The following is a 21,555-nucleotide window of genomic DNA, read 5'->3' as shown; positions in this document are numbered from 1 at the left end:
CGTTACAAAACCGTATGGTTTTAGACGTGATTTTAGCAGATCGAGGTGGGGTATGTAAGGTGATCCATTCGAGCTGCTGTATTTTCATTCCGGATAACGCTCCGACTGTCTATCAAGCCATCTCAAAGTTGCATAGAATCTCCGAATCCATACACGTGGATGTAGGGGATTGGACGCTACTTGGGTGGTTTTGGGGCCTGATGTCGACTTGGGGTTGGAAGATTCTGATGATCATCGGAGTTGTTGTGGCGTTCCTGTTCATGTGTGTTGCCTTTGTGTGCAGTGTGGTCCTGCCTTATGTGGCCTCTGTGCTACAACGTGTATGAGACAGCCACCTGTTACCAAGGGGACTCAGTTGGACAGAGCTATGTTACAGCAACATCTAGATCGTCTGATGAATATTGAGTATGATTCCGACTAGTGCTTGCCTACATGAGGGCAAAAGGAGCGTCTGAGGTTCCGTGGCAACTGTAAGTGGTGTTTTCGACTCGTACGAATATGGTCGAGTCTGGTATCTACGAACCGCAAATGACGAGTTTAGTAAGTGTGCGCAGTTTCGCTGTGATAACTTAAACCGTTCGTTTGTTACGTGGGTTTTTTATCTGTACCCACGGGTTCCATCTTAGATACGGCATCCATTTTGTTTCTTGCCCTCAAGTAGCCAGCGAACGGACGTTGTCCGCTTCGCGACCCTGGGATTCCCAAGATATCTGCGGAAAACACATGTCCTTTGAAAGTGTCTTTATGACGAGGGGGATGATACTGTAAGGCAGATGGCCCCGCTCGAGGCTCATCTTGCCGTGTCGGTTTATTGTCTCAGCCGTGCATCTCATTAGGCACGTCCCTTTGATGCCTGTAGCTCGCGTTCCCCGATACCTCCCCTTTTACACCCTTTCCAATCTCCCCACTGTCTCCATCTTCCTCCACACCTGTTCTTGTTCCTTCTTCGATCTGTTTTACTGCTGATTGGAATGTACTAATGATGGGAAGATGGGTTTTTACAGTTGGGAACCGCCAAATGTTTCCGCACTTATATTCCGGACCTTGAATGTATCAAAGTGACCAAAAACGACCCCTCTCGGGGATAATTGTGGGAACCAAGTCGTAACCTTTTGTGTATCATGTTAACCTATGGGAGAATCGTGTATAAAAGGAGCGATCCACAGAACCAATTTGAAGCAGTCTCCCCGAACTACACTTGTTGTACTTCCTGTGACTTCTGTGTTTCCCTGCAGTAAATAAACCTTGAATCTTTGACGCCGAAGGAAGTGTCCCGTGTCTCTGTCATTCGTACGCCGGAGCAGGTTACCCACGAAGGTTTCAGGTGTTGTCCCCTGGCACCGCTGGGTCTTAAAGAACCCAGTCCTTCAAGCCCCGCATACTGCCGCCTCTGGAAGAAAAGCCGCACCAAGTGAAGAGGAGTCCCCCCGCCAGGGAAGAGCAGCCGATGAGGGGTGGGGGTCGCTCTGGGTGCACAATAGATGGTGCCTGATCGAGGCACCGTGTCCTGCCTGCATTCTGGGCAGCCCTTCCTGGCAGCGGGCTGCTCCAACGGGGGTGACACCTGTAAAGTTACCCTTAGAGCCTAGAAGGCTCCAACGTTTCGAGATGTGCTTCGAGGGCCCACGTGGGCCCATGCCGCCCCTGAAGGGCATTTTCTCAGCTGCCCCATGTAGGCAGGGGTCAGCTGCGATGAGGGGCATGATTTTTTAAGGAGCCAGTGTGCTCCTGGTGGCATTGTTGCTTATGGAGTCAGAATGCTCCTAGCCCATGTGTTGATTTTAGAGCCAGATGGCACAGTCATTTGTTTAAGGGCAATGTTTTTCCCCGTGGTGTGGCACAGTGGTGCCCATGTTTCTGCAGCATTGAGAGAGTCCCTGAGAGGGACAGTAGTGGCACAGTGGTGCCAGGCCTCATGTGAAGACTCCCAGCTGCCCGAAAGTAGTGGGCAGCTGCACCGTTTAGGTTCTTTATTTTAGGGGGACCTGCCTTTTGAATCTAGGAGTGAGACGCACTCCTTTGCCCTACCTTGGCCTGCACAGCTGCACAGCACTTAGTGCCAGCTGCATTGCTTAGGCCCCAGGTTATTGTTCTCAGCTGCTCAGCTGCCCAGCAAGTAGTGGGCAGCTGCACCGTTTAGGTTCTTTATTTTAGGGGGACCTGCCTTTTGAATCTAGGAGTGAGACACACTCCTTCACCCTACCTTGGCCTGCACAGCTGCGCAGCACTTAGTGCAGGCTGCATTACTTAGGCCCCAGGTTATTGTTCTCAGCTGCTCAGCTGCCCAGCAAGTAGTGGGCAGTTGCAACATTTAGGTTTGAGCAGATAGCGCACCCCTGACTGGCGCTGCCTTGGCAGCGCGCCCTGACATTCTGGACACAGGGCATTTGAGCCCCTTCTTGGATGGCCAGTTGTCCAGGGGGCTGGTATATGGATAGGGCACAAGGCCCTAATGTGATTGATGTGCTCTAAATGTGGTGCGAAGAAATGTAATGCATTTAGTATGTTTTACGCACCCTGTGTTTGATACCTCTAGATATGGTTTAGGCTTATGAGGTTGTTTTACCTATTTAGGATTGCGTTAGTGAGATTGTACTTCACCGTGATTTATGCCCCTAATGTGAGTTATACTTAGGAGGTAGGGTCTAATGTGTTTAGACTTGTGAGAGATTGCATAATGTGTTTATGCTTGTGAGGTTGGCGCAGGATGTAATTTGCGCCTGTTGTGACTATGCATAATGTAAAGTTATGTTACAGGTTGAGGTGGAGTATAGTGATTACCAGTGGCTTCTGGTTGTAGGTTTATGATCTATTTTTACTTGTACCAATTTCTGCTAAGTGTTGATCCTTACAGTGGACCACGTGGCTCTGTCCTGTGTAAATAATCCCTTGTGAATATTGCCTGTGCCAGTTGGCACAATGTATATTGTGTGATTACTATCTGATGTGTTTTGAGAATACAAAGGCTATTTTTATATAACCTTGTGTGGAGTTCCTTTTGTAGCATGCCTGGGATGTTGTTGCTGTGTGTGTGCGCAGATGCTTTTACACATTGCCTCCGGGATAAGCCTGACTGCTCGTGCCATGCTACCAAGGCGGTGAGCAGGGGTTATCTTTGGCGTGTACCTCCCTTGCCCTGACTAGAATGGTCGTTTCTGCCTGGCTTTGGCACAAGCCTTAGCCAACCAGAAATCCCAGTTCTAACACCTCTAGTTCAAGCTGCTCCCATGGCTACATTCAACCTTCAGTTTTAAGTCATTTTTCCTAATTTCGTTTTTATTTGGAAAAAAAATATATAAATATAGCTCCATACTCTAAACAGTATTCTTAAAAGGATCACTGATTCCACTTACATTGTAGTATTATGATACACATGTAAGGTAAATGTAATAAATGTAGGATAAATATTAATAGTATTCAACATTAATTCTAACGAATGACATAGAATTAATATGACTTTCACTATGAATATAACCGTGCCACACAAGGCGATCCTCTGTAATGACACTGATAAATGGTCCCAAACAGAAAAGGAAAGTCAGTTTTGGATGCAAATATGCTTTATGGTGACAAAATTACAGTCTTATGACGTAAGTGAAAGTTACAAACTGACTCGGCGTTTGGAATTGGTTAATCTGCCACTTAATGTAAAAGATCAGTGCCAACTGTTGAACTCAGTTTAGAGGAAATCCCAATATATATATATATAAATATAATTAGCACAGGAAGCTTTTGCTCACACTTAATTATCCTTTCTACACAACCTAGATTTCGTATTTCTTTATTACTCATGATATAAACTAACTATAAATGTACAGCTCCTTGACACGATTTAACTCTATATTTGCATGGATCGAAAAGCAATCTATTACATACAAACCATACCAGATTCGCATATTTAAAACAAATTTTCTATTTTTGAGTGCGATGTCGATTTACTAGTTCCTAAAAAGAGAATTATTCTTACCACAGCTGTTTTCGCACTGCTTGTCCCTTCAAAGTCTCCACATTGAAATTATTTGTCTTTGTTGGCATTATGAAAAACACGACTACAGTGACGTCACTTTTGTGAACCTGCAAGGTGAACGAAACAAAAGAAAATACATTAGCAGGAAACACTTTTTGCAGAACTTAAAATTAGATTGGGTCATTGTGCTATATTATTAGTAAATCATGGCAAACAGCAGTATGCACTGAATATTTTAGGTGACTTGGGTGTATCAAGGTAGAGCAATTACCGAATTTGCTACTTCTCATAACGTTACTAATATAATTATGCCTGATCCCTCTCATTACTACTGTGTGAGTCAGCAGTACTCGTAGAAGCATTGGCAGGTGGCAAATAGCAAGGGTTCAGGAGAATATGTTGCTTTAGTTGCCTCACTGGGTGATGGTGGTGTCTCTAAGCAATTTCTGTCTCGGTGTCTACCTTTCACTGGCTTTCTGTACTTTACACAGTCTCTCATCCATCGCTCTGTCACGTTTGTCACTTTCGCCTAGGGGTCTCTTGAGTTCTAAATTATTTTTGTGTCTGTTATCCCTCACGCACCTCTCTTTTACTATTCTTTATTAGCAAAATGTTTGGAAGAGGGCGTGAAATCGGGGTTGGGAGACAGAACAGAAGGGACTAAGTATCCCCTCTCAGACTCTCATCAACTCTTACTCTGTGCATCAGCTTCATTTGGGAAGAACAGGAGATGACTGAGAGGGTGAGTGCCTGAGATCACTCATTGCTTTATTCAGCTAGTCTCTTTTCACCTCCACCTTCAGTTCTAGATCCTCCATATTCCTACCCATTACAGAGATGCAAAAATGCTTATATGAGATACTATTAAGGTAAGTCAATGCCCTCAATCATGACACAGTAATAACACATAAAGACATCCAAAGTATTAATAATATGAGATAGAAACTCCATTTTGGCTACTTCCATATGTCTCAAAGAGAATACTTTATTCAAGTGGTTGCCAAACATTTTAGAACCAGGACCCAATTTTTAAAATGACAAACGTTTGGGACCCAGCTAGCTTTAATGGGTCTGAGATGGGTGATATTTTTAATGTAACTAAAGCATGGTGTGGTGGCGCTCTGCCATTACAGACAGGACACTTATCATTAAAATGGCCACTAAATTTGCATGTATCTACAGATTTACTGTTAAAATTATACTATTCACAAATGATAATGTGTGAAAATCGGATTTCAGTAAATATTATTTGTACATCACCAAGTAAAGTGTCCTGATGTGTTTCATTCTATTAAAACCTTTGTCTTCATCCCACTTCAGAATTACAAAACAAAATGTGCTTCATTTTTACTTTCCTAATGGCTGAATATGAAATGTTTATTTACAGGTATTTACATTTTATTGTGTGCTACAAAATGAATGGCATCCTACAGACTTTCATTTCACACTCGCTGTACCCAAGCAAGATTCTCACATTATTCAATTTAGTTTTCTTTATCAGACTGCAAAGTGAAAGGAGTTTGCAAACACCAATCCCCATGTTAAAAAGCAATTTATCAGAAGGCATAGTCTCTCATTTGATCTCTATATGATCTCTATCTTTAAAGCGCAATAAAATTGACAAGATAAATACAGAATTTAAGGACAACTTTATTTATTGCTTGGAATTTCGAGATCCACCAAAAACTGCCTCGCGACCTGACCCACAGTTTGTGTAACTCTGTTTTGCATTGTTGTCACTTTGAAGAAAGCCACAAGTGTGGCGAACTGCAAATGCTGGCCTATCAAACTGATAAAGATGCAGTTTCAGCCAGAGGCATTCGGATCATGTGTGGTCTCTGTTGTACAGCCTGGTGGCTTGAGTATGAGCCATCTTTCTATCCAGCTGGTATCTTCAGGAAGCTATGAGAGATGTTCCAAATTTAGACAGAGTGTATGCCAAAATTAGATGACACATACCAAAGTCTAGCACAAACATCAATGACCTTAAATGGCAAAACCACTATGACAAGTCATACTTCTCCAATTCAGCCTAGCTCAAAGTCCACACATTCCATAGATTCTTTGATCTATTAGAAACATTATCATCCAGCTCATAGAAACCTATAATGGGAATGAAAGCCATATATGCATCCATGAGCTAGCCCCTTCTATCATTTATCAACATATCCACTCCACCACATACAGTCTTTAATGCTCAAATATGCAGTGTTTACGTCACATTATGTTGCTAACTAGGCCCTTAATGTCCTTGACAGTTTCATATCTTTTACTGAAGAAAGAGAAGTAAAATTCAGTCAGGTTCTCCTTTGGATCCTTGCCTGCCAAATGTATTGCAAATGGTCTTTAGCTTGTTGTGTGTGCATTTTACGGAACATTTGAACAATATTTTGGTTTCCAGACACTTTCTGGTATCCTGGAAAATGGGGATTTGGGGGGTGGCCGACCAGCGGGAGGCTCTCCCCCCCCGGGGAAGTTTGGGGCACCAGGGGAGGGGGGGGACGAAGCTTGACACCCGGGGCTCGCCGTAGCTGGCGATATTTGGGCTGGGTGGGCTGGTTGGGCTTCTTGGGCTGGTTTTGGGCTGGCTTAGTATTTAACCGGCCATTTTGTGTCACTGCACACTGTTTGTGGTGCAGTGACACAGCAGCCAGGGCCGTAGCTAGTTTTGTGATTCAGAAAAGGGGGTGGTGATGAACAGAGTGTCTGAATTAGGCAGACCACCCTTACCCAGTCCAAAGATCAGGGCTTGATCCATCACCGTTATTTATCTCACTGCACCATCCCAGCTCAGAACCTGGCTGTATGCAAATCAGTCTGTCCCTGGCCCAGTGCATCATGGGAACAGGGCAGACTAAACTACCAAGCCAATTCTTCACCAGAAAGGAGACAAGCTACCGGGGACCGGTTTCTGGCATTTCAGCCTTCTTCGGCCCGGCTTGCTTGAATCCTGATGGTGCAGTGAGAAAGGGACTCATGTCTGAGTATACCCTGCCACACCTATAGTGGCCAAAAATGATTCAGAAAAGGGCGGTGGTGATGAACAGAGTGTCTGAATTAGGCAGACCACCCTTACCCAGTCCAAAGATCAGGGCTTGATCCATCACCGTTATTTATCTCACTGCACCATCCCAGCTCAGAACCTGGCTGTATGCAAATCAGTCTGTCCCTGGCCCAGTGCATCATGGGAACAGGGCAGACTAAACTACCAAGCCAATTCTTCACCAGAAAGGAGACAAGCTACCGGGGACCGGTTTCTGGCATTTCAGCCTTCTTCGGCCCGGCTTGCTTGAATCCTGATGGTGCAGTGAGAAAGGGACTCATGTCTGAGTATACCCTGCCACACCTATAGTGGTCAAAAATGATTCAGAAAAAGGGGGTGGTGATGAACAGAGTGTCTGAATTAGGCAGACCACTCTTACCCAGTCCAAAGATCAGGGCTTGATCCATCACCGTTATTTATCTCACTGCACCATCCCAGCTCAGAACCTGGCTGTATGCAAATCAGTCTGTCCCTGGCCCAGTGCATCATGGGAACAGGGTTTTGTGGTCCTTTTCATTGATTAGCCAGGCGGTTTGTGGGCGTTTGCGTGGTGCCGTTGGTGGATCGGCGTGGCGGACGGTAGCTGGGGCGTGCGGTGAGCGTGGTCTTCCCCTTTGGTGTCAGGCGGTGTCTTAGTGGGCGCGATGGCGGAATGCTCTGATCCGCGAGTGGCCGAGGCGTTGCGGTTGCTGAGCGAGGCAAGGCCTCAAGGTAAGGCCACAGCGGCGCGCTGCAGCGGCCGGCTCAGCGGGGTGGGAGGGGGGCGGGGGGCGCGAAGGGTGGAGGACGGCGCAAAGAGGCAGCGCTGCGTGGGAGGGTGAAGGGAGGCGCCAAGCGGGCTGGGCTGAAAGGGAAGAAGCAGGCCCTGGAGTTTGTGGAGGAGGTGGGGGGAGGGGGGAGCGGGGGGATCCCGTCGCGGCGCGGAGGTCATTCGTCAGGATGGGGGAGGGGAGCGGCTATGGGATGGGGGGTGGGGGAGGGGGCGGCGCGTGGGGGGGAGAAGGGGGGGTTTCCACCCTGGCATGATGGACTCCACCTTTTTTCCTCGGCAGTAGCTGTTTGCGAGGCGCTCGGGGGAGCAGCATGCGGCTCCCACCCACCTGTTTGGTGCGGGCGGCCGAGCTCCAGCGAGGGACCACAATCATGACCACGGCGAATGGAGGCGGGATGCGTCTCCACCGGCCCCTCCCCGAAGTGTCTTTACGGCCGCCGGGGGTAGGGGAGTGAGGATGGATGCGAATATTCCTGATTTGACTGCGAGTGTGGAGGATAGGAGGGCCAGTGTGGACTTGATGGATTTGATGTGGGTGTGTCGTGAGAGAGCGGGTTTGAGCCGGCTGGAACCCCAAGTGGGGGGCCGGGGTGGGGTGGAGCCGGCTGACGGAGAGTCGGAGGAGGAAGGAGAGATTCGGGAGGAAGGGGGGGTCTTGTAATGTTGTTAGCAGTGTATTACAGGTGCCAGCAAGGCAAGAAGCGCCCAGAGTGACGGCCCCCTCGGCTCCACTGGTTAGGCGGCGGGATCCAGCAAGGACTCCGACCTTGACGCCAGGTAAGACAGGTGACGGCGCGGGGAGTGGCAAGCGGCGTTGTGTGCATGTTTCAGTGGGGACGGGGGGCGATGGGGAAGAGGGATGGCGGCTGGTGCGGGAACGGTATGTGCAGGACGCAGGAGTGGGCACGGACAGCGCGGTGCAGGGCGGAGACGGGTCGAGCGCGGGCGGCGGGTCGGCAGCGGCGGGGGAGAAGGAGACGGCAGGGGGAGGGAAGGAGAGTTGTGTGGTACCGGTGCGTAAGTTACCTTACATGGGGCTGACCAAGCCGCTGGGGGCACACCTTTCGGCGGCAACGAGGGAAAAGATCTGGAAGGGGGAGTACATTGACATCTTGAAGCTTCTCCACAGGGAGTTGACGTCCAAGGAGGGGGTCGAAGGAGGAGGAGCAGGAGTTAGCTAGGCGCCCAAAGGTGCCCCTGACGCTAGACAACTGGTCAGCGGCGTTCCTCATTTACGCGAGCGTGTATTGCGAGAAGTTCCTGGACCGGTCCGTCGCGCTGTTCAAATACATGGACGTGGTCCGGAGGGCACAGGTAACATACCGCGGGTATGCGTGGTCGCACTACGACGAGGAATGCCGGGCGCGCATGGCGGTGGACCCGGAAGCATAATGGGGGGAGCTGGATTCGGATCTGTACCCACAGACAATGGGAGGGGCCAAGTTTGGCCGCACCATTTACACGGCAAGCGGTTTGCCGCTGGCGTCGCCCCCTTTTGCGGCCCGCCCCACCCGTGGGGGGGTGGGACAGGGAGACTCTGCCAGCCAGGTCACAGTCGGGGCCTGCTGGGACTTTAATAGAGGAGCCTGCGGGCGGGTGGCATGCCTCTTTCGGCATGAGTGCTCGTCGTGCGGACGACGGCATCCAGTGCTGCGTTGCTGGGGGCTCGGGGGCCCGCCGGGGCAACAGCCCGTGCAAGGAGGTACGCCAGCCAGAGGGGGAGATGGTGGGGGGAGGGGAGGGGGCAGAGGGGGGGAGCTGGGGCTCTGTGCAAAGGCTCATACGCCGGTTAGGATCGAGCGGATGGAGCCCTGGCTGGCGGTGTACCCACGGGCGGAGGATGCTGCGGTGCTGCGTCGGGGTTTCCGGGAGGGGTTTAGGCTGGGGTACGTGGGCCCCCGGATTGCCCGCTGGGCGGACAATCTGAAGTCAGTGAACGCGCACAAGGGCATTGTGAGGGAGAAACTGTTCAAAGAGGTCAGAGAAGGTCGGATGGCGGGCCACTTCACGGCACCGCCGTTGCCGGGCTTGATCATCTCCCCCATCGGGGTGGTGCCCAAGAAGGAGGGGCAGTTCCGACTGATACAGCATTTGTCTTGGCCGGAAGGGGAGTCGGTCAATGCCTACATTTCGGCAGATTTGACGTCCGTGACTTACTCGTTGGTGGACGTGGCGCGGAGGCTCGTTGCAACGGCAGAACGGGGTGCGCTGATGGCGAAATGCGATGTCAAGTCGGCGTTCCGACTCCTGCCGGTGCACCCGGCGGATCACCAGTTGCTGGGGATCCAGTTCCAAGGTCTCATCTTCGTGGACAAGGCGCTGCCGATGGGGTGCTCCATTTCATGCGCGCTATTTGAGCGTTTCAGTTCATTCCTACAGTGGGTTTTTTCCAGGTGCACCGGCTCGTAGTCAGTGACGCACTATCTGGATGACTTTTTCCTGGTGGGACGGCCCGGTGCGGAGGACTGTCAGCGGCAGCTGGATGGTTTGGCCGGGTTGATTGGGGAATTTGGGGTTCCCCTGGCACCAGAGAAGACGTGCGGTCCCAGTACGGTGTTGTCCTTTCTCGGTATCGAGCTCGACTCGGTCGCCATGGAAGCACGCCTACCGGAAGACAAGAGGTCAGCGATGCTGGTTCTGATGGATGGAATGTTGTCAAAAAGGAAGGTGACGGTGCGAGAGGTGCAGGTGTTGTTGGGGCATTTGAATTTTGCTTGCTGCGTGGTGCGTGCGGGCCGAACGTTTTGTCGGCGTTTGGGTTTGGCATTGTCCGGTTTGACGTTGCCTCATCACCATGTGCGCCTCTCGGTGGGAATGAAGGAGGATCTGCGCATGTGGCGGGCGTTCCTGGAACGGTTCAATGGTGTACCCATGGCGCCGGCGGAGGACTGGGAGTGGGACGCTACAATGTACTCGGATGCGGCGGGCGGCGGCGGATTCGGTCTGTACTGGGAGGGAAAATGGTGTGCAGAGCAGTGGTCGGAGCATTGGCAGGCGGGCAGGAGGAGCATTGCGTTCTTGGAGTTGTTCCCTTTGGTGGTGGCAGTCACGGTGTGGTCAGTGGCAGTGGCGCACAAGCATGTGCTGTTTCGAGTGGACAACATGGCCGTCGTGCAGGTGCTGAACAGGCAGTCGGCTCGGGACCCGCAGGTTCTGAAGTTGATGAGGGTGTTTGTCTTGCGTTGCTTGGAGAATGATATACTGTTTCAGGCCCGCCACGTTCCAGGAGTGGACAATGACATTGCCGATGCCCTGTCTCGTTCACAGTGGGAGAGGTTCCATGGGCTAGCCACGGCGGCAGAGGAAGTCAAGATGCCGGTGCCGGAGGACCTGTGGTCGGTGGGCGAGGTCGGGTATTTCAGTTGGTGAGGGCGTCGGTAGCAGTGTCCACGTGGAAGGCATATGAGGAATTCCTGCAGTCAGGTGCGGAGAGGGAAGGGGACCGGTGGTGGCGCGAGGAACAGGTGGTAAGGTTTATGCTGGCGCTCATGGATGGAGGGCTGTCGCGGGTGTCGATTGCGGGCGAGTTGTCAGCGGTGGCGTTCATGGGTAAGTTGTGGTGGGGTTACCCCCCGTCGGCGGGGGAATTGGGGACCCGGCTGCTGGAGGGGTGGGCGAGAGAGAGGGGTGCGAAGGCGCCGGTTCATCACGGTGGAATTGCTGGAAGGAGTAATTGGCGCGCTCCCGGCGGTGTGCAGGGATGAGGGCGAGGCGGTGCTTTTTTCTACCTTGATGTCCTGGCTTTTCTTTGGGGCGTTTCGAGTGTCGGAGTTGCTGGGCGCAAAGGGGAGGCGGGGGTGTTGTGGGGGGATGTGGAGGTGCGAGCTCAGGAGGTGGCGGTGCGCTTGCGGAGCTCGAAGACAGACCAGCGGGGGGTCGGGACTTGGGTGGTACTGGGACCGGGTGGCCGGGAGGGGGTGTGCCCGGCGGCGTGGGGAAGGAGGTTGATGGCAGGCAGTGGCGAGAAGGAGGGGGAGGTTTTTGGTCAGGGTGGGGGGGACGGAGTGACAGAGTCTCAGGCTTTGTGGGTTCTGCGGCACGCCCTGGGGTACATGGGTGAGGACCCGCTGGCTTTCGGGACGCATTCCTTTCGGATCGGGGCGGCAACGGAGGCGGCACGGAGGGGTTGGGGTAAGGAGGAGATACAGAGGCTGGGACGGTGGAAGTCAGATTGTTACAGGACGTATGTGCAGTTGAGGGAGGCGGAGGGGGTGTTGTAACAGTGATTCCCGATTTTGATATGTGTGTCTTTACAGGTGCTGTGGCGGGGCCGGAAGTGGCTGTGTTGAATGTATATATTGTGGGACACTCATTCGTCAAGAGGGCAGAACAGGCGGAGTGGGACAGGCATCGGACACTCAATTTGGGATTGGATGCAGGGCTGTACCGTTGTCATTGGAGGGGGAAAGGGGGTAGGGTTTGGCAAGAGTTATTGCCCTTGTTGAACACTGTGGTGAGAAGGGGGGTGTGCCCGGATGTGGTGGTGATTCATCTGGGCGAGAACGATTTGGTGCAGTGCAAGGGGCTGGCGCTGCTCAAGCAGATGAGGAGGGACCTGAGGGAAATTAAGAAGCAATGGGCGGGCTGTCATATTATCTGGTCTGAGTTTATTCCCAGGCGGGTGTGGAGGAGGGCGGAGCGACCAGGAGCCATAGACAGGGCACGGAGGAAAATGAATCAGGAGATGCGTGAATTCTGTGCCAGGGAGGGGGTGGGGAGGATGGAGCACCCGGAATTGCGCTATGGCGCGGTCTATTTTTTCCGGGAGGATGGGGTTCACCTGTCCAGGTATGGCATGGAGTTGTACATAGTCCAGCTGAAGGAGGCTTTGGATGGGGCGTTGGGGGTGCTAACATATCCCAGGAGGCAGGAGTCCTAGGGGGGGGGTCGAAAGTCGTAAATGACTTTCGAGTGGCGCTTTCCTAAGGAGATAGGGTGGTTTTGCTGGAGGCCTGGGACTGTATGGTAGGTGGAGATAAGGTCATGGAGGGCACTGTGACATTCAGTAGAGGGGTAGGTTGCTGAGCGGATGTGTGGTATTTCAATTGCAATGTTGGGTTTAAATTTAGGGGTGGGGGACTGTCAGGCAGTTGTTGTTTAGTGAGCAGTAGTTTTGTTCAGCACAGGCCAGGCGGGACAGTGTTGTAGGTGCACCTGATTACAATAAAGCGGCCTTTTTCAAACAATTTGGTTGTCTGTGTCAGTGCTTCCCCCCCTCACCTACTGGTGTGCCCCAATGGGGATTTGGGGGGGTGGCTGACCAGCGGGAGGCTCTCCCCCCCGGGGAAGTTTGGGGCACCAGGGGAGGGGGGGAGGAAGCTTGACACCCGGGGCTCGCCGTAGCTGGCGATATTTGGGCTGGTTGGGCTAATTTGGGCTTCTTGGGCTGGTTTTGGGCTGGCTTAGTATTTAACCGGCCATTTTGTGTCACTGCACACTGTTTGTGGTGCAGTGACACAGCAGCCAGGGCCGTAGGCAGTTTTGTGGTCCCTCCCACCCTCCCTATCAATTTATTTTCCCTCGGGTTCTGGGGGCGGGGTTGGTCCTCTTTGTGAGGGGTTTTGTTGGTCGATGGTGCACTGGTTAGGGTTTACAGTTGTGGTGTCGCTGGAACAGGTGCGGTTACTGGGGGCGCTTTCCTAAGGAGATAGGGTGGTTTTTCTGGAGGCCTGGGACTGTATGGTAGGTGGGGATGAGGTCATGGAGGGTACTGTGGCATTCGGTAGAGGGGTAGGTTGCTGAGCGGATGTGCGGTATTTCAATTGCAATGTTGGGGTTAACTTTAGGGGTAGGGGTGGGGGACTGTCAGGCAGTTGTTATTTAGTGAGCAGTAGTTTTGTTCGGCACAGGCCGGGTGGGAGAGTGTTGTAGGTGCACCTGATTCCAATGAAGCGGCCTTTTTCACACTATTTGGTTGTCTGTGTCAGTGCTTCCCCCCCCCCCCCTCACCTACTGGTGTGCCCTAAAGGTGTTGGTGCTTCATCTTTTGAAAAAATCCTACCTTGACCCAAGAACTACCGGGCCAAATCTCGCCTATAGTTGCCTGCAAAAATATTAGAAAAGGCTATTAATGAGGACATGATGTCCTTTATAGATACTAACAGTCTTCTGGATCCATCAAAATATGGCTTTTGCCCTCAGCACTGCGCATAATCAGCCTTAGTTGCTGCTACTGAAGTGATTCAAAAGGTAGACAAGGGAGGGAGGGCTGCACTGATTCTTCTTTATCTATCAGCCATGTTTGATTAGGTTAACCATTCTTCGATTATGAACCGGCTAGAGGGAATCAAGATCAGAGGCTAAGCCATACCCCACCTTAGCTCCTTTTTATCCAACAGAGAACAGATGGTTGCCTTTTGGGTTTTTGCTTCTAATCCATTTTCTCTTCCCTGTGATGTGCTTCAGGCATCATCTTTAAGCTCCACACTTTTCAACATCTATCTCACTCCTCTGGCTAACCTTATTTGGTTCCATGGTATTTCTACAGTCTCCTACGCCAATGACATACAAATAGTTGCCAGTAAGTTTAAAAACTGCTTGTCACACATTGTAACTTGGATGCAGGAAATCTGACTTAAGCTAAATTCTGAGAAAATGGAGTTGCTCCTTTTTGGAAATAACATCTCGTTCTGGAATATCTCCTGGCTGCCTTCTAATCTTGCCCTCTTCTATCTCAAATTTAGAAGATTGAGAACATAGAAGTGATATTTGACGGAAAACTATATTTCACTGAGCAAATCAATCAGGTCACCTCTTCCTGCTTTTATTTTCTTAGGAACCTGAAGAAAGTCTTCTCTTATATTCCTTTGAATCTGCAAAAATTGGTCATTGTGGTCCTTGTCCTTTCCAAAATTGTCTATTGCAATGCGTTGTATCTGGGAATTCAGAAACAGTTGCAATTGAAGCTCCAATCTTTACAAAATGCGGCAGCTCGTCTACTTCTAAAGAATTCTACATTTAGTCCAGTTTCACAGAGAATTTTTTGCCTTCATTGTGCCCCTCTCTATTTTCAGAAAATCTTCTTCTGGCATGTATCCAGCCACAATCGCAGATCAAGAGCTTCTAAATTAGTGTCCATTCCGAGAATTAATAAGGCTAGATGGGGTGGAAGTGTTTTTTCATTTTTCGCAGGTAAGCTTTGGTACACCATGCCTCTTTTCTTGAGATCTCAAGACAATCTGAAACATTTCAGGAAAATTACAAAAACAGCATTTCTCCTCCCTCACTATACAGGCCCATTTTCATGGTTTTGCATGGGATGCAAGCTCTAAGACGCAGTTTAGCATTCACACACATTTATAAATTGTTTAATTTCTATCTTACATTTGAACAAATATAAATGCAGACTCTGAACATAAATTTCCCATCTGAGAAATCTTCATCACATAGGTACTGAAAACCATGGCTACTTCTTGATTGTCTATTTATTTAGAGAGTAAGACGCTGTTAATTAGTTTCTTGTAGCCCTTCACAAAGGCTATGCATCTACATCCATGCTCCTGGATGTCTGTGGCATTTGACACCATAGGCCACATACAGTTGTTAGACTGCTTAGTACTGGTTGCAGCAAAATGGACTGGCTTACCTTGATTCACGAGTTAGATGTTTAGTATTGTTACAGTGAATTTGACTTTTACAAACATTATATTAATAAAGTCTCTTTTGAAAGATTGTCGGTCATAAGCTAGGGGACAGGTTGTGGAATCAATACAAAGTACAAAATTGAAAGACATAGCCATAATTGACTGATTTTATGTATCCTACATGCAATTTACCCCCAGATAATGGTAAAATCGGGTGTGATTTTATTGCACCTAATTTAGTAGCCAATTTGAAATCACGGCCCAGGCTTTAACAAACTGCTTTGGAATTTCCTTAAGAATAATAAACTTCAACGCACAGTAGCCAATAAAATGAGGCAGCCCGGATTTATTATTAGTATCTACAGTCGAAACACATTAACTTATTTCTCTGCCTTCATCTACCCCAGTTATCATCTTCTGCATTAGATTCCAATTTTGATTACGTTTGAAACTCTCATTTGTCCACTTTGAATCACCTATCTCTCTCTTGTGGTACTCAACGTATGTGTTGAGTAGCAGTCATATTTCGTTACAAAATCAAAAGACAAACTATTTTTCAACACTTGGGGGATCTCGGGCGTGGTTTGCACGCAGCCAAGATTGCTGCGTTTCCTTGAGCTCCGTCGCGGCGCCTGGAGGTGCGCGACTAAAATTGCTTATGGAGCTGATTTCAGCGTGAGAAAATGACCGCATCGCATGGGGGAATGCGAGGAGAAGGCAGTGAGCGTTTTTGAGGAGACTGCGACGTTTCCATCATCAAGTTTTTCACCTGAAGCCTTTCTCCTCAGCAAGTCTTCCAAAATGGCTGCTACCATCTGCTGAATGAAGAGTCGGAGATTACTGGGATAAGTACTCCCTGTGTATCTGTGAACTTGTACCAATTGTCTTTTGCCTGATTTTTTGACTAAATCTGGCTATTTTTTGAGGCTGTCGCCCAGAACAGTGACACTTTATTCAGTTTGCTATCCTCAATATATTTTTTGGCGCGCTTTTACGATACTTCTTTTATTTATGCAGCCTCTTCAGCGTTGAAGGTCCTTATATTTTCTTTTTTCTGTCCTGATAATTGCAACAGACAGTATTTGCGCTTGGACACTTTAGAAGGAGGGTTTTGTTTTTTCTGTGCACACTAGTTGCTCAAGAGTTTACTCTCTCCAAGTGATTACCCCTGGTCATCGACATATTGGTGTACTAGCTGTGGGATATTTTTTCGTGTGGTGGCCCTTACCATTCTTTGTTCATGCCTTTCCTCATGGTAGACATTATGGGTCTCTCTCCCAAAACTAAAGATTCCAAAGGTACTCTTAAACGATCAAAACATAATTCTCCTACTCCAGAACTTGTACCAAAGGACTCTGGCATACTTTGGATGCTATTCTCTCTCGCCTGAACTCTTTTCACGATATTGCACAAAGCACAAAAACTAATACGGATTTGCTTCAATTCGAGGTTACTGCAATTAGGAGTGACTTTAAGAATCTAACGCTTTGAGTTTCCAACGCTGAAGCGCTTATCAGTGCTTTTGAAGTTTTCACACATCAGCAGTCCAAATCTATTCAAAATATGGAGCGCTCCTCGACTGCCTTACGGAGGGACCTTACGGAGCAGGAAGACAGAAACCGTAGATCAAATTAGCGTATTTTTGGTTTACCTGAGAATGCAGAGAAAATGGCGCCTTCGATGATTGACTTTTTACTCAACTGGATTCCCTCTGTCTTAAATATCTCCTTCCAGAAGGACTTTGAAATAGAGTGTTCTCCACATCCTAGATCAGTGGTTTTAAACCTTTACAACATCAACACTCTGAACAAATTTTGGCGCAGATGCGGAAACTTAAGGCAATTACTTGGGAGGGTCACAGAATTGCTATATCCCAAGATTTTTCCAGAGATACTGTCATCCGCCGGAAAGGTTTCCTCAATTTGAGGCGGCATCTAACTGATATGAACATACCATTCTCCTTTGCTGGTCCTTCAAGATTTCGTATAACTTTCAAGGGTCGCTCTCAGATTTTCTATGAGCCTATTGACCTGTCTACTTTTTTGGATAATCACTCTGAATCTCAGATGGAGTCCTCGCCTTCTTCTAGTGCCTCTGGTTCCTGAAAAGTTTCTTAGTCTTTTGTATTCGCTCTGTCTCTCATGGTTTTATATTCTTGCGTTTCTTGTGAGAATATCTGTTAACATTTTTGAAAATGATAGACTATACTTATAGTGGTTAATATGTTCTAATATTTTCTTCTCTCTTCCGGATGAATTTACATGACATTGAATATGTTTGTCTAATCTTTGGATTATTTATTTGGATGTGATTCTACGTGTGTTCTCCTTTTCTTTTTACTTATATGTCTCTTTTTTGTTCCCGGTATATCTTCTTCCCTCTCTCTTTTAGTATTCAGTACTTTATTAGATTTTCTCTTCTCTTCTTGACTATGATCACTTGATATGTCTGCAACATTTTCATATTTTGTTTGTATGTTAAGTCTGTTTTTCTTTGCTATTTTCTTCGTCCTTTTTTATATTATGTCTGGTAAATTCTGTTTTTTAGTTGGTTTAGGAGTTTTTCGTTTGTCTCCTCTCGTTCTCTCCAGATACACTTTTTATTTGCATTCTCTATTATTTTTTCTTTTCCGGTTTTAGGTCACCTTTTGGAGTTTTTTTTTTTTTTCTTTCTTCTCCTTGTCTATTATTCACTTCTGATGAATTATATGATTTATATATAAGAATGTTATTTATAATACTTTCATTAGACTTTTTTATGGATTGATTATGATTATCTTATATTTATTCTATATATATAGTTATATTAATATGATGTTTTTATCTATTACATATGAATTGCTTCTTTCTTCAATTTTTATGTTCTATAGATATGAATCTTTAACTCCTTGTGGGGTATACCCCTTTTGCAATATATGATCATACTCTATTTTCTTCCTTCTATTGGTTACATAGCCTTTGGTATTCTGGCTCCTTTCTTCTTCATGTTTGACCTGTTTCTGCTGTTCTATATGGTGATATATATGAGAAATCTATTTAAATGGTTGCCATTGGATTGTTTTATGAATATGTTGCCTCATATTTATACTACTGTTATAGTAATGCTTTTTATGATGTCTTCTAGTTGCTATACATGAAATGATCTTGATGACTTATATATCAATTAGTATATGACATGAATTACTAGCTTCTTGTTGGCCTATCTCTTTGCTTATTCTTCTTTATATGATGATGTATTCCTTCATTATTGAGCTTTATATATCTTTGTTTCACCTATGCCTCACTCCTTCTGGTTTTCTGCCTTGCTAGTTTCAGCTCCTTTCTTGTGTTTTTTGCTGGCCTCCTTGGCTGTTTCTCCATATTCCTCCCCTGTATGGATTTGGTCTCTTGTAGACTTCCCCTGGTGGGTTCTTTCCTCCTTGTTCTTCTTTTCCTTTTCCCTTTTACTCTCTTTTCTAAATTTCTCTTTACTATCTTTTTTTATTATTTTCTCTCTAGTGCCTCCTGCTGGTGTTACTATTCATAGTCTTCATTGTTTTTGTATTGTCTGTCATGTGAGCATATTGTTTTGTTGAAATTTTACCTTCTGTCACCAAAATGTAATTACCACTTTGCAAACATTCTGGATTATTGTAGAGCCTTTCTAGTGACCTCGTCTTGTTACAGGAAACTAAAATTTCATATAAAGAAGCTTTGCTGTTGCGGAAAGAATGGGTTTTAGATGTTGTCTGTTCATAGGCCTTTGGCAAAAAAAATGGAGTAGTGACTATGATCTCGAAGAATTCAGGGCAGACTGTTGTGGCTTCGGAACATGATTCTGAGGGAAGATGGCTGTTGACTCGATTTTCCAATGGGTCTCTTGATTTATATGTCCTGAACATCTATGCACCGAATATTGATGATCCGTCTTTTTGGCGCTCTCTGACTTTCTGACGTTCCTCACAATGGTAATTTGATTGTTGGAGGGGATTTTAATCTTCCAATGGACCCTCTTTTGAATGAAATGAAATGAAAATGGGATTTGTAGAGCGCTGCAGTTGCCCTGAGGCATCCAGGCGCTGGAGAAAAACAGAAACTGCCCTCATAGGTTACTATTTATTGAACAGGAGAGTTTTAAGCTGTTTCCTGAAGCTAGTTAGGTTGACATTATTTCGCATCTGCAGAGGGAGGGTGTTCCAGAGTTTGGATACATTGTACGAGAACGAGCGTCCTACTGCTCTAAAAATTCTAGGGATTTTGGCTAGTGAAGCAGTTGAGGAACGAAGAGTCTTGTTGGGCAGGTATGGAGAAATCAGGGAGCAGTTGATTTCTGGGCCCATTTTCCAGAAAGTCTGGTGGGCAATGCAAAGAGCTTTGAACTTCACTCTGTCCCTAACAGGCAGCCAGTGTAAAGTTTTTAGGCCAGTTTTTATTGAGGTCCTCCGAGGGACTCCCAGTAGCGCCCGGGCAGCACAGTTTTGAGTGCGCTGAAGCTTTTGTAGGGTGTAGTCCGGTGCGCCAAGATAAAGGGCATTATTAAAGTCCAGACGGGATTGGATAAGGCCCTGTATGATAATTTGTCTGGCCTCGAATGGGAGAAGGGGAAGGATTTTTTTAAATGTAAATGTAAATGTATTTGAGCTTATATAGCGCACAGCTACCCACAAAGGGTTTCCCGGCGCTTGCTTAGGGAACCCGTCCTGGTATTCCCCTGTGAGATAACCCCGGCAGGGTATCCACAAGGTGAAAGCCAGGCATCCCGCCGCGAGGGGCCGTTGTGGAGATTAAGCAAGCTATTGCCCAGAGTCGCAGAGTGTGAACCCGTGAGTCGAGAAGGCACCGGAGCGAGAATTATCCAGTCCGTGGAATTTTTGAGCCCAAGACCCGCCGAGGCGGGGAATTGAACCCTGGTCCAGGGCCGATCTCAGCTTCCGGGTCTGCCGCCTCTAACCCCTGAGCCACACTTCTCCACAAGGAGGCCTGAGTAGGCCGAAACAGGTGGCTGACACCTTTGTGGCCTGTGTATAAAGGCTCAGCGATTTATCGAGCCATACTCCCAGGCTTTTGATGTTATCCCTGGGGAGTGGGGCCGTACCCATGCTTGAGGGCCATATCAGCTCCAGTGTGGAGGGGGCCACCGGGCCCAGGAGCATGAGCTCAGTTTTGTTATCGTTGAGCTTCAGACATGAGCTCATCATCCAGCTCTTTACATCCTCCAGGCAAGCCGCTAGGTCTGGCGGAGACGGGAGACCGCTCTTCTGTGCAAGGGAGACCACCAGCTGGGTGTCGTCCGCATAGGAGATGATATTGACACCATGCGGACGAACAATCCCAGCCAGCGGCCTCATGTATGCATTGAAGAGCGTAGGGCTTAAGGATGAGCCCTGCGGAACTCCGCACCCCAGCGGCCTACTTGATGACAGGGATGTGCCGTCGAAAACCTGGAAGGTTCTGTCCGATAAGAAAGACTCAAACCATAGCAGGGCATCTCCGGACACTCCTAGGTCGGCAAGACGGTTCAGCAGGATTTTATGGTGTACCGTGTCAAACGCGGCACTCAGATCGAGGAGGATCACTGCCACTGACCCCCCTCGATCCAAGATCCGTCTTGCCTCCTCAGTTACGGCCAATAGGGCGGTCTCTGTCCCATGTTTTGGGCGAAAGCCCGTCTGGGAGGCGTCGAGGAGATGGTTTTCCTCGAGGAATGTCGTCAGAGTGGTATTGACGTGCTTCTCCAGGATCTTAGACGCCCATGGGAGCAGGGAGATCGGGCGGTAGTTACTTGGGTTGGCTGGGTCAAGGGAAGCTTTTTTTAATAGGGCCCGCACCATTGCGTGCTTCCAGGTCGCGGGTACTGTCCCACTCAGTATGGAAGAGTTCAGCAGTTCCAGCAGAGTGGGGAAGATGATGTTACTGGCCAGTCCCAGTGGGCCTGGAGGGGCGGGGTCACATGGAGAGCCGGTTTTTATTTGTAGAGCTAGTTTCTCTAGTGTTTCCATTGTTATCAAGGGAAAAGACTCCAACCCCTTGTCCCTGTCCAGAGCTGAGTCCAGGCATTGAAAGGGCAAGTCGGTGGGTAGGTTTGAAAAAGAAGAGTAGATTTTATTCACTTTTTGAAAAAAGAATTCCACCAGATCATTGCATTTGGACGATGAGTTATTATTATCTGTAGCAGGCAGGGGAGGTTTTATCAAGGAATTTACTATGTGATA

At 48.2% G+C, this 21,555-nt stretch overlaps 1 protein-coding gene across 3 annotated transcripts in view; it reads right to left on the bottom strand.

The window, feature by feature from the left end:
* GYS2 (glycogen synthase 2) overlaps positions 1-21,555 on the bottom strand; it is a 610,704-nt gene that overhangs the window by 216,129 nt on the left and 373,020 nt on the right. For all 3 annotated transcript variants that reach the window (XM_086920470.1, XM_086920476.1, XM_086920482.1), the window contains one exon: positions 3,968-4,074. In XM_086920470.1, the coding sequence (XP_086776596.1) occupies positions 3,968-4,074 (107 nt within the window). The remainder of the gene's footprint in view (positions 1-3,967; positions 4,075-21,555) is intronic.

This window comes from Lissotriton vulgaris, chromosome 1_1 (genome assembly GCF_964263255.1).
Source record: "Lissotriton vulgaris chromosome 1_1, aLisVul1.2, whole genome shotgun sequence".
NCBI classification, from domain to species: Eukaryota; Metazoa; Chordata; class Amphibia; order Caudata; family Salamandridae; genus Lissotriton; species Lissotriton vulgaris.
This window is presented reverse-complemented; position numbering and strand designations above follow the sequence as displayed.